Source organism: Dipodomys merriami, unplaced genomic scaffold (genome assembly GCF_024711535.1).
Source record: "Dipodomys merriami isolate MVZ:Mamm:240054 unplaced genomic scaffold, mDipMer1.0.p SCAF_1, whole genome shotgun sequence".
NCBI lineage: Eukaryota > Metazoa > Chordata > Mammalia > Rodentia > Heteromyidae > Dipodomys > Dipodomys merriami.
Window position 1 is genome coordinate 126,628,328 of NW_027202270.1, and position 13,854 is coordinate 126,642,181.

General features: G+C 37.7%; 1 protein-coding gene across 21 annotated transcripts in view; it reads right to left on the minus strand.

Moving 5' to 3' along the window:
* Ttll5 (tubulin tyrosine ligase like 5) overlaps positions 1-13,854 on the minus strand; it is a 242,939-nt gene that overhangs the window by 149,240 nt on the left and 79,845 nt on the right. For 16 of the 21 annotated variants that reach the window (XM_070029485.1, XM_070029462.1, XM_070029431.1 and 13 more), the window contains 4 exons: positions 11,380-11,493; positions 11,024-11,115; positions 5,530-5,592; positions 2,291-2,329 (listed from right to left, as the gene is read on the minus strand). In XM_070029485.1, coding sequence (XP_069885586.1) covers positions 2,291-2,329; positions 5,530-5,592; positions 11,024-11,115; positions 11,380-11,493 — 308 coding nt within the window. Of the gene's footprint in view, positions 1-57; positions 206-2,290; positions 2,330-5,529; positions 5,593-11,023; positions 11,116-11,379; positions 11,494-13,854 lie in introns of those variants that run through there. The other 5 variants (XM_070029421.1, XM_070029395.1, XM_070029386.1 and 2 more) reach the window with 3 other exon arrangements.

Below are 13,854 nucleotides of genomic sequence, written 5' to 3' on the forward strand. Positions count from 1 at the left end.
AACTATCATCTGTGTTGTTTGTAATCAGCCAGACAAGTCAAGGGTATGAATCCTTACCAATTGAGTTAAAGAACAGACCCCCATCCCTTTAAGTGAGACCTTTCCATTGATTTTACCAATCTTCTCCAACTGTTGTCATCAGCAGCCCATCCCCAGCCTGTAAAGAATGTGTGCCTTTGCCTCCAAAGGACAGTTTCCCCCCATAGGGGCCTTTCACTGACTGTTAGAGTGCTGTCTAACTTCCATTACCCTGGTAACCAACTGTAAAGAGAATATGAGCCTGATTCTAAGCTTGGCAACAGAAGGGACATCACTCCTTAGGTTAAGTTAGGTATTTGGTGTACCTATCTAACTCTAAGGAGAATGATAGCAGCACAGCCCTCTGCACAGAAGTAAAATGCCTTGATGAAATCCCTTGTGTATCTATTCATTTTCTCCAACAAACCTGAGAGTGGCACTGTACTTCTGAAGATATTTGAGTACGATTGGTGTTATTACTGTTTATGTGCTTGACACAATTAATCACCAAAACCAATGAGTCTGGAGTTTGCTTTGTAGGAACGTTGTCGATCACAAGCTCTATTTTCTTAGTAGCTACAGTGTTCTTCAAAATTTCTAGTTCAGCTTTTTTCAACTTACATAAATGTTTCAATGAGGAGTTTGTTTCACCCAAGTTGTCAGAGTATTAATTAATGATATTCCTCTAATATCCTCCCTACTCCAATTAACCTCCATTGCATGTCTGTAGGATCTACAATAATAACCTCTCTCCTCTACTTGATACAGTACTTAAGTGTTTTCCCTCTCTTGTTTTCTATATCAGTTTACCTAAAGGTTTATCAATTCTGGTTGCAACTATGAAAAGGAAACCTGTTGAGGATGGTATTGGGGGTAGGAGCAAGGAATAATAATAGAAAGGTAAAACTTATTGGAATACAGTGTAACTGCATGAAGATGCAATGATTAAATCCTTCCCTGAATAACTAACATAAGCCAATTTTTTCAAAGTAAAAAATAAAAAGGTCACCAGGCACCAGTGGCTCACATCTATAATCCTAACTACTCAGGAGGCGAGATCTGAGGATCACAGTTCAAAGCCAGCCTGGCAGGAAAGTCCATGAGAGATTTATCTCCAATTAACCATCAGAAAAATGGAAGTGGCACTATGTCTAAGTGGTAGAGTGCTAGCCTCAAGCAAAAGAGCTCAGGTACAAGTGGACAGGCCTTGAGTTCAAGCCCCATGAATGAAAATAAATAAATACATCTAATAAAAATAAAAAAGTAATCATAATGGCTTCCTTCTTTAAGAAAAAGTTAAATTCACTCTTCAAAGGGCTTAGATGAGAAACCAAGTTTATCTTCATTAACAAATGCAAAACAAGCTAGCTACATATTTCATTCTGCTTGTTACTGCTTTATAAAGAGACACAACGAGGATAAATGTTGTATCTCAAACTCTATTAACCTTGGGCAGGGAAGGTGGCTCAGTGGTAGAGCACTTGCCTTGCATGCATGAGGCCCTGGGTTCGATTCCTCAGCACCACATAAGCAAAAAGAAAAAAGCCGGAAGTGGCGCTGTGGCTCAAGTGATAGAGTGCTAGCCTTGAGCTGAAGAGCTGAGGGACAGTGCCCAGGCCCAGAGTTCAGGCCCCACAACCGGACCCCCCCCAAAAAAAAACCCCAAAAAACTCTATTAACCTGAAGATATGTATTTAGGTTGAAGAGTTTCTATTGTAGCTGCAGTCTTCGTTGAAGCAAAGTCATCTCAGTCTTTACTTCTGTAAGACCTTTCTCTTCTCTGACTAAACACAAAGTCATAGGCCATTTTACACATTTCCCATTCTGTGGCAAACTGGAAACACATCTGGTTAGTACCACAGGGCAGAACTATATGTCCTAAATATGTCAAGGTCAAAACATACGCTCTTGTTTGAATCATTCATGGCAATAGTCTTAAAGTTCACTAATACTCTGATGTCTCACATAGCCAACAGCTGAAATTACACACACACACACACACACACACACACACACACACACACACACACACACACACACACACACACACACACACACACACACACACACACACACACACACACACACACACACACAATTTCAAAGTTATTTACAAAAAGCCATAGAATACTTTTTCAATAGGAGACATTTCTATGCTACTCTTTATGCTGAGCCAAACTGAAACTGGTTCTTTATAGCACTATACTCAGTCTGTGCATGGTCATACCTCATGCACATGCAAAGAATTTCTCTAATTATAAAAGTCAGTTACCGTGTTCTTCCAGCCAATAAGCTTCTTCTTGGGTTTCCCCTATAAAAGTAGAAAGGACACCTGGGTTAGAGACCACTGTTTAGATATTCACTCTGGAGTTCACACACACAGGACACTGCAGTCTTGACAGCCTTATTATGGAAGTTAAACATAAAATTGGGCCACAAGGGGCTTTTTGAGGAGAAGCAGATCAACTGAGAACATTCTTAAAGAAGAGTAGAATACTATGACCTAGAGAAAGGATCAATTCACATACAAGGAAAAGGGCAAAGAAATTCTAGAGAAAAGTATTTACAATGCCTTGCTTTTCTCAATCTACTTACAAAACAAACCACACTCGCTCATCAGAACAGTCACATGGAAAAGATTGTTATTAGCCCCATTTATATCAAGCAGAAGGATGCTTCAACATCCTGCCCATAGCAGGGTTTGAGCAGTTTACATTCCAGCACAAGAGTTTAGATCTCACTTGCTATGCTCTTTATATTCTCATTGAGATATTTTAGGAAACAAAACCCATGATTCCCATGAGATTGAAAGAAGCTATTCATAAGGAATAGAGTTTATACAAGCAAAAACAAAAAAAAGAATAGGAGTGGGGGGGGGGGAGAAGAGATAATCTCCTTCCTTTGTCTCTAAACTAAGGTTGGACTCTAACCATAAGAACTAAGTCCCATTCATGTTTAAAGTGGCTTTTGTTTTTCTTGGAAAACATTCTTTTCTCATTCAATTTCTCTTTGCTTAACTCTTTTGGAGGAATAGAGGAGTATTCCCCAACTTTATTTGAATTCATTTATACCTATGTATATATGTAGTTTAGCAAAATGTTCCCACCTTTTTAGGTTCAGGTATCCACCACCACAGAGGAGATACTGGACAATGACATCACCCACTCCTCCCACAGGGACCTTTAGTAACTACTTAAACTGTTTGCCTCATCCATATCTCCTTAACCTGTTTATTCTAAAATTTTGTCTCGGTTTGTATCCTCAAATCCATGATCCTCCTGCCTCAGCCTTTCAAGTCCTAGAATTGCAGGCAGGTGTTACCACACCCAATTACAAGTTATTACAGCTGCAAAGTTTTTTATGTTTTGTTTTTGTTTGGTTTTTTGGTCAGTTGTGGGGCTTGACCTTTGGACCTGGACACTATCCCTCAGCTCTTCAGCTCAAGAGGAGCACTCTACCACTTGAGCCACAGCTGCACTTCTGGTTTTCTGAGTAGTTTATTGGAGATAAGAGTCTCACAGAGTTTCCTGCCTGGATTGGCTGGCTTTTAACTGCGATCCTCAGATCTCAGCCTCCTGAGTAGCTAAGATTACAGGCGTGAGCCACTGACTCCCAGTTTTACCAAGTTTTTTATTGCTATACTACTATTAAAGAAATGCTTCCTAACTTGGGCGAGTACACTGGTTCCTAGCTTGTCTATTGTATTCCCCTTCCCCTTTCCGGGAAACACAAGTAGTATGGAAAGATCAGGTGTCAAGCATGGAGTATATGTCAGTCTAGAAATAATTCTATGCAGCCTATGAAAGAACCCATGCAAACACATACCTCTTTCTTAAAATTATACCTATTAAATATGAAAACTAATCAAAAAGCAAAAAGTTACTAGATATTAATATCAACTTGCCCAAATCAAATGTAAACTGAATAAGTCTCTTGTGATAATATTGAATGAAAAAGACAAAGCTCAAGACTGATTTAGAATTTAAGATGTTTACGAAATCTCCAAGATTACAAAATTAAGACATGTGATGGAAGCAGGGAAAAGTACAGAAGTGGGAAGGATATGGACAGCAGACTGTGTATAATAAAAGATCCACAGAGAGATAAGATAGAAAAAAAAAGAATATTTTCCAGAAGTGAAAAGCTGTACTCTTTAGACTTACTATAAAACTAAAATACTGAAAACTGACAAAGCAGACAACTTCTTCAGATAAAGAAACTTCAGATAAAGAAATCTGTGACTAAGCCAGGGGGGTGCCAGTGGCTCACTCCTGTAAGCCTAGCTACTCAGGAGGCTGAGATCTGAGGATCACAGTTCAAAGCCAGCCAGGGCAGAAAAGTCCATGAGCCTCTCTCTTATCTACAATAAGCCACTCAGAAAACTGGAAGTGGCGCTGTGACTCAAGTAGAGTGCTAGCCTTGAGCTGAAGAGCTCGGGGACAGCACCCATGCCCAGAGTTCAAGCCATACAACCAACATATAAATCAATCAATCAATCAATCTATGGCTGTATTTCCCAAGTAGATTCGAAGATCTTTCATCAAAAGCTACTCATCTAATAACAAAAGTATTTACCACAAATGCACAGAGGTAAAGTAAAAATATGTATTTCCTATAATCGAAAATGAAATAGCTGAAATCTATTTTAAGAATCCTTAAAAAATTCTCAAAATAATATAAATCTCTCTAAATAAATTGGGTCACTTGTTCTGATGACTAATTACTAAATTCTTCTTCAATGTAAGGCTATAAACATATGCAGGACTAAGTAGTCAATCTCTGTGTTCCTTCAAATGCAGTGTCTGTTTTCTATCATTCATCTGTTTCCCCTTGTAGTGAGAAAATCAACTATAAGTCTTACAAGTCTCGGTGTGATTTTGGGGGGGATTTACTTTTTTTGATTACACTTTTGGGGATTACACTTTTTTTTTTTTTTTGGTTGGTCATGGGTCTTGAACTCTGGGCCTGGGCACTGTCCCTCAGCTCTTCAGCTCAAGGTTAGCGCTCTACCACTTGAACTACAGCGCCATTTCCAGTTTTCTGATGGTTTATTGGCGATAACAGTTTCACGGATTTTCCTGCCTGGGCTGGCTTTGAACCACGATCCTCAGGTCTCTGACTCCTGAGTAGCTAGGATTACAGGCGTGAGCCACCGGCGCCCGGTTTTCACTTTTTTTGATCTGATAATTCTACTCTCTTCTACAAAAACATATAACCATGTTCAAAATGTGTCCTAGACAAATGGTTACTGAGTGAGAATCTTCTGAGATGAAAGATAAAGTCTAGGGCATCTATTCAAAGATCTTTATGGTTTACTTTTTAGTTTTTCAAAATGTTTCAAGTAGTTGAGAATTATTAACAAATTCTACAAAGAAATTACATTTCATTTCCTAAAAAATCTTTTCTATCACTTTTTTAAGGCTTTTTAAAAATTTATTTCCTTCTATCACTTATGCTTTCTCCTAATTTTAATGATTTCAGCTTGAACTCGCAAATTGAGCAAATCCCCACCTGTCCTGGAAGAGCCGTGTTGCTAGCATATAATTCATAGAGGTTTTGTGTTCGAGGTAGGACCTGAAGGATAAAGAAAGAAATCAGTTATTCCTTTAAAGAAAAACATAATTGCTGGGGGGTACAGAAAGGTAGGGAGAAAGGGTAAACAAATGCAATCATGATATTCAGTATACACTATGTGAAAAATAAACTGTGCAACTTGTAGGCAGGGATGGATGGGAGGGGAAAACAGGGGGAAACAAATGAAGAGTGACATTGTCCAAAAAAGAAGTATACTCATTACCTGACTTATGAAATGGTAACCCCTCTGTACAACACTTTAATAATACCAATAAAATTATGTTTTAAAAAAACAACAGAAAACAAAAACAATTGCCTATTTTTTTATTCAACAGTATTAAGGTTTGAACTTGGAGCCTCATACAAGCAAGGCAGGTACCACTGAGCCATACATTCAGCCCTCAAACATTCTTTAAGCTTGGTTCAAGAGGAAAATACACAGTATGTATGCACAGAAATTATTATATCTAAAGTCACAGAAGTGACTTTATCTACTATGTCTAAAGAAGCTATTGTTAAAGTATCAAAAGGGGACAGTTACTCAAATTAAAATTATAAAATACTAGAGGAGCAGCAAATGGAATCTAATGAGAAGATTAAAAAAAGAACTTAATTTAGAAAATTAAAAAGGCAACTTTTTTAGGGTTAATAAAAGGTGATATATACTAAATTCAGGAAATAAAACTATTGAAAGATAAAAAGGAAACTACCATATAAATTACATAAATAAAAGAATTCATATGGGGCTAGCATGGAAGCTGCATAAAGGGTATGAAAATTAGACAAGAAAGTGAACTGTGCTCTTCTCCAGCTCGAGAGCTCTCAGTGACTCCCAGATGACTACCGCATGAAGCACACACCTGATCTTCCAAACTTCCACAAGGTGGGTAATGTGTACCACACAGTTTTCCAACACTGATCCTGCAGTACAGCCAGACAAGTCTCCTCAAGTCCTCTTACTCCATACTTCCCAAGAATTCTTTGTTTCTTACTGGATATCTTTCCCCAGTAAACATGACAGCTCAAATCCAGCCTGCTACATGAAACCTCCTGTTAGGCTGCTCCAAGTCTGCAGAATTTTCCTTATCTGAATGAACTTCCCTGGTATTCCTGATACACAAGAGACCTGTCATACACTGTCTCACAGGGTATTTCTTCTAGGAAAGCTGCATTATGCAATCCAGACCCAAAAAGAAACCCATGAAACACACCCAAGAATATTTATAGTACAGCTGTCCTTAACAGCAGAAGACCAGAAAGAAGCAAAATGTCCAACAGGAAAATGGAAAAACATCAATAGCAAGATACACAGTAAAATACAATAAAAAACTGAAAAGAAATGAGACGTAGCTCTACCCAACAACATGAACCATAGTAACATAATACTAAAGCAAGACTGCATAAAACGCATGCTTTTTGTTTAGAAAAATTTCAAAAGCAATTAAAACTGAATGAACAAGAGAATTCTGCTTTTACATACAAGAAGCTGCGGCAGGCCATTCCTTCTGCAGCTACAAAAGTACACAAGATATAAAAAAACAAACAACTGTTTTTGAACATGAAACAAAAGGCAGGTCAGGACTGTGAGCTCTGAAAGAGAAATAAATGCAGTAAGATCTAACCAGTTCTGCCTTTCTGTCAATGGGCAGTTTCCAGACCATGCAAGAAAAAGGGGAATTCAAGTAGAGCCCACCAGTCCCCAGGATAAGAGGAGAGAAATCAAAATTCTAAGGAGAAGCTAGAATCTTCAAAATAATGTATTATCCAAGAAATATTGTACTTATTACCTGACTTATGGAACTGTGACCTCTTCATACAACTTCTTAACAATAACAAAAAAAGTTTTCCAAATCTTATGAAAGCTAAATGTTCACAGAGTTATAGAAACTCAATGAAGCTCCAGAAGAAGCATTTAGAAAGTAACCAAGGTGCATCAAAATCATCTCTTGATGATTATGCCGACACTCAGTCATCAAGAGACCATCTTAAAAAGTAAGCTGAAGAAAAGCAGAATGGCTATATATTTCTCCTGCAAAACACAAACAAACAAAAGAAAACTCATTGGAAAAAAAGATGGGCATTGTTCAAGTAGTGAGAAAGTGTCAACTCAAAATTCTATGGCTAGTCAAGAAATTCTTTTTGTTGTTGTTGTTGGCTTGAACTCTGGGCTTGGGTGCTATCCCTGTGCTCTTCAGCTCAAGGTGAGCACTCTACCACTTGAGCCACAGTGCCACTTCTGGTTTTCTGGTGGTTTATTGTAGATAAGAGTCTCATGGACTTTCTTGCCTGGGCTGGCTTTGAACTGTGATCCTCAGATCTCAGCCTCCTGAGTAGCTAGGATTACAGGCATGAGCCACCAGCACCTGGCTAAGAAATTCTTTGAAACGTGAAAGCAAGACTTATAGAGAAACATAGGTTGAGAGAATTTGTTATCATTAGATCTGCATTACAACAAATCCTAAAAGAAGTTCTTCAAATGGAAGAAAACCTAACCATTGAAAATGGTAAGATGTATGTAATTAAATTTTTTCTATTTAAATTTCCTTAAATGATGACTATTAAAGAAAATACAACAACGCACTATAGCACTTCATAGAAGCATTAGATGATAATAACACAAAGGACAAGAAGAGAAAATGGGAAGTATATTGATTGTAAAGTTCCCATATAAAACAAATAATATTATTTGAAGGTAGTATTATAATGAGTAAAAGATATATATTGTCTCCCTTCAGCAGTAACATGAGACAAGTAAAATGAAGAGTCATAAAAAACTAATCAATCCAAAGAAGTCAAGAGAAAATGAAAAAGATAATCAAAGCACAACAGATAGAAAAGGAAATAATAAGCTAAGGGGTACAGGCTCACATCTATAACCCTAGCTACTCTAAAGGCTGAGATCTAGAGGATCATACAAAGAGGCCAGCCTGAGCAAAAAAATCCCTGAGACTCCATCTCCAAATTAACCAGTAAAAAGCTGGGCTAGAGGCCTGGCTCAAGTAGTATAGCACTAGCCAAGAAAGTAAATAAGTTAAGCTAAGCCATTTCAAGGTCCTGGGTTCAAACCTCACTACCTCCTTCAAAAGAAAACAATTAACAATAAACTGTAAAACCTAGTAGCAATGAATCAATTCCTAGAAATATACAATTTACCAAGACTGAGTTACAAAGAAATAGAATAACAGAATAGATCAATAAGTAAGTACATTTAATCAGCAATGAAACCTCTCAACAGAAGCTGTTGATCAATAAAGAGTCGTGGCATGTGGAAAGGGAAAGTAGGGGAAGGTAATTCTTAGCAAAATAAAATGTGTGCATGTCTGAAATATTGTGGTGAAATTTTGTCATCATTAATACAAGCTAAAAAAAAGGGGGGGGGAAGTAAGGTAGGCTCTGTTGGGGGTGAATGCCAGTGGGAAGTAGAGGGCTGTAAGGAGTGTGAATGAGAATAAACATGGTTGAAGTGATTTGTTTACGTATATAAAAAGAGAATGGTAAAACCTGCTAAGGTGGTTTTGAGAGAGGGGAATAGGATAAGGGAGAGTGCTAGAATGAGTAAAGTTAATGGGGGATACATTATATAGATGTGTGGAAATGCCACAATGAAACTCCTCTTCTACAACCATTGTGCTCATTGAAAAAGTATTTTTAAAAAAAGCTCACGCTTGCATTCCTAGCTACTCAAAAGACGGAGATCTGAGGATCCTGGTCAAAGCCAGCCCAAGTAGGAAAGTCTGTGAGACTCCTATCTCCAATTAACCACAAAAAGTCAGAAGGTAGCTGTGACTCAAATGGTAGAACACTAGTCTCAAGTGAAAAAAGAAAGAATCCAAAAGCTCAGGGACAGCACCCAGACCCTGAGTTCAAGCCTTAGGACCAGCACAAAACAAACTAACTAACTAACTAAATAAGTTCCTAGTGAAAATGAAGAGGACCAAAAAGAAGAGGAAGAGGAGGAAAAAGAAGAAAGTGTTGCTGCCTAGGATTAGATGTCTTCAATGCTAAATTATGTCAAATATTTTAAAAATTAATACCAGTTCTTCTCAAACTATTTTTTAAACCAGACATTAAGAAAACACTTCCAAATTCATTCTTTAAGAATAGCATTATTCTGATATGAACTCTAAAACTTCAGTGAACATAGATGAACAAATACAAAAATCCTCAGTAAAATATTAGCAAAAAAAATGTTAAAAAGGACATTAAAAGACCCACTATAAAAAAGTAGGAATTATACCAAGATGTAAAGATGGTTCCCAATATGCAAATGAGCAGTTGTGCTATTAACAAATGAAAGACAAAAATCTGTAAACAGCCAATAACTGCAGAAAATAATTGCATGTGACACAATGCAACAATCTCTTCATGACAACAACAGCTTGTGAATCCATGCTCAGTACCATCATTCCTCCGAGAAAAGTGATGAAAACCAGAGAGATCCAGTAGACTGCCTAAAGCTTATGCCTGGGTCATGAGCAGAGCTCACTATAAAGGGTCCTGAAGGGACTTTTGGACTTGATGGAGATGTTTTGTATGTTGACTGTAGTAGAGGGAGTAAACTGGTGATTATATTTGTTAAAAAAAATCAAAATAGACACTTAAAATAGATGCAGTTTATCATATATTAAAAAAATCTCTGAGGACTGGGAAGGTGGCTCAGTGGTAGAGCGTTTGCTTTGCATGCTTGAGGCCCTTGGTTGGATTCCTCAGCACCACATAAGCAGGAAAAAAAAAGCCGGAAGTGGCGCTGTGACTCAAGTCTCAAGTGGTAGAGTGCTAGCCTTGAGCTGAAGAGCTGAGGGACAGTGCCCAGGCCAGAGTTCAGGCCCCACGAACAGACCCTCAAAAAAAAAAAAAAATCTTTGAATTTGAATTCAGAGATAGTTAAAAATAAGTAATGTAACTGGGTGCCACTGGCTCATACCTATAATCCTAGCTACTTAATCTGAGTATCACGGTTCAAAGCCAACCCAGGCAGAAAAGTCCCTGTGAGATTCTAATCTCCAATTAACCAGTCAAAATCTGGAAGTGGTGTTATGGCTCAAGTGGTAGAGCACTAGCCTTGAGACAAAGAGGCTTAGGGACAGCACCCAAGCCCTGAGTTCAAGCCCTACAACCAGCCTCCCCCCCCCCCAAAAAAAAAGCAGTGTGTTGTTCAGGAATATAGACTGATAATTTTTTAAATCATGTGAATGATAAACAAAACACAGGACAGAGGCAAAGATTAAGATAAGGGGAAGAACCACACCCAGGTGGATCACATTATATTACATCACTGTGATGGGTTCTTGGGTTGATAACAGTCATCATAGTTTAGATAAATAGACAAAATAAGGAAGACCTTTTATGGGGAACAAGGATGCAGTGTGTCACAATATAATTCTACGAACCAGATTTGCAGTTAAAAAAATTAAAATGGTAGTCACCTCACCCATATAATTCCCATGTCTCAGATGTAGGAAATATGCGAATAAATCCACCTCTCCGATCATTTTCCTCCTTTACCCTCCGTAAAACTTTGATCTAGATGGAGGAAGAGAAAATAAGATGAGAAAGTACTTTGAAACCTGAAATCTATGTGGACAAGAGAAGAGAGCTGTAACCCTAAACTATAACAAAAGCATGTAGGGAGGAGTTAATTCCATTTAACATGTTCTCTGAGAAGAAATTTCTCCCATATCAAATCTTTCCCTCTCAGATGTAAGATAGAAGAATACTATGAATCACTACTAATTTTAACTGAACCCTGTGTTAACCCATGAAGGCCTGAAGTGGAGTTATCTTTACCTCCTCCATAGACAGCCCAAGCACAGAACCACCTAACTTCCCCAGCATTTTCTCCCGGCTTGAGCTCACAAGGTTTTTCATTTCTGCATCACTGGCAGAGAGTGGACGGGAACGCTAAGGATAAGAAATAAAAACAAAAAATTTTAATTTTTTATTGTCTTTCCTCATCTTCCTGAGTTCATTCCCTGAACATCAGTATCTTTCCTGACAGGATTAAGCTTGAATCTATAGCCCAAATTCCATATATTCCACAATTAATTTCTTAGCTAGAAACCTGGGAAAGAGATAAAAGCAGTAAATTCTTAGGCAAAAGAAGAAAAAGAAAACAGAATAGTAGAAAAATACTATGAGTAAGAAAGAAATAAGAAAAAAAAAGATGATGAGGACAAGGAGAAAAGGGAGGGAAAAAAGGGGAAGAATGATGCCTACAGGTTTTCCTAAGCTACTAGATACTCTTAGTCTTGGTTTTAAAGTACATCTAGTGTTTCAAGGACAGAGAAAAAGTCTGAAAACAGCTTCACAGAAAAGTAAATGTGTCTTTATTCCAGTAAGTAAGTACATTTTTTTTTCTAGCATGGGGGAAGGAGAATTGGGGGAATTGAGACATGAGATGAAAAACCAAGAAGCAGTCCATTCTGCCACAAATAAAAACAGGCTATGGGATATTTAAGGAATCAAGGGAAACACTGAGACAAGATCATCAGTGACTCAGAGGAGAGCAGTGATGAAAAAGGCCAAGGAAAACTGTGGCTGCCGGGCATCAAGAGACTGGAATACAGCTGACTGCCCTGGTACTCCAAGGTGGCCATAGTCATCATGGATCTCACAGATGACCCAGGTTACCTCCACTTCCAAAGGATGATAAGGGAGGTCTTTTGAGTATCAAAGCTGATCATATAAACAGAGAACACAGAAAGGTAGCAAAAGAGATCAGATGGTTTTAAGCAAGCTAACACATTATTACTCAAACAGGTGAAGTAACTGATAAAATAAAGCAAACAGATCTGCCAAGAGAAGTAATCCAAGAACTAGTGATACAAATTATCTTCCTAGATTTCTGGAAGAAATTTCAACCTGGAAGAAGCAGCCCCATTGTCAGCAGCTGTTACTGTGTGATGCTGGTATCTCTCCAATATTCCTATGTTGAAGTCTTACCCTTGGTGTGATAGTATTTGAAAACAGAGACTTTGAGAGGCAATAAGAATCAGATGAGGTCTTGAAGTAGGGGCCTTGGTCTAATGGGATTAATGCCAGAAATTGTGCTTGTTTCCACAAGTTCTTCCTGGTATAGGTAAGTAAAAACACATCATGTGGGCATACAACTGTGGCCATCTAAATAATAGTCAAGATAAGGCCTCAGAATTAAATTCAGTTTGCTGGCAACTCCATCATGGGCTTCCAGCCTCCAGAACTCCAAAAAAAAAAATTATGTTGTTAAGCAACTTGGTCTATAGTATATTGTTATGATAGCTCAAGATTAACACGTCCACGTATACAAAAAAAACATGAATGATTTTATCTTTCAGCACAAGGGAGACCAACTCAATCTTTAAAGTTAGAAATAAAGTCATAAAAACTAAATTTTCTGATAGGAAACTGGTAAGATATTTATATAAAGGAAAACCATGAAATCAATAATGTAAGTAGCATGGAAAAGCAGGGACTCTTCATCTGCTCAGCTCATATCTAGATCATTACTTGGCATGGAATAAACCAACAAAATATTAGTTAAGCAAATAAAGGAATGAATATGCTGACAAACAATTCAATCTTGTGTAGAACTAAAATTTGCAGGAAGATGTCAGGAAATATTTTAATTCCCTTCAATCTAGGAATACATTAAACAGTATGTGTTGGAGTAAGAGGGCAAAACTAGGAAAGTTTAAAGATGTAGGAAGGAAACAAATATAAGCATATAATGATTTTATGGTACTTATTTAATTACACATAATATTAAAAAGTCAAAATGCTAAATGGATGGTTTGAGATTTTTCTCACAGTCACCCATTATTTTTTACCCAAATCATACTTATCCTAGTTCACATGTGAGAGCACAGTTCTAATCACAAAGCCACATAAAGCCACTGGCAGTGCATCCTCCAAGGTCAAGAAGCTTTCTTACCTGATGCTATTTAAGGTTATTCGGAAGTCATCTCAAATTACATCATGAGAATAAAAAGTAGCATTTATTTAAATGATATGATAAAAATAAAGATCTTCTTACTAAGCATTTAAGCATAGAAAGAATGCTATTTAAAAGTACTGATGAAGCTGGGCTTTTGTAATACTAGCTACTTGTGAGGCTGAGATCAAGGTTCAAGGACAGCCCAGGAGAAAAGTTCATGAAACTCCTTCTCAACCCATAGGTGGGTGCAGAGGCATGCACCTGTCATCCCAAGCAACATGAGAGGTTGAAATTGGGATGGTAATTGCTACACCAACCAGGGCAGAAAAGTCTTAGACACTCTTCCACAA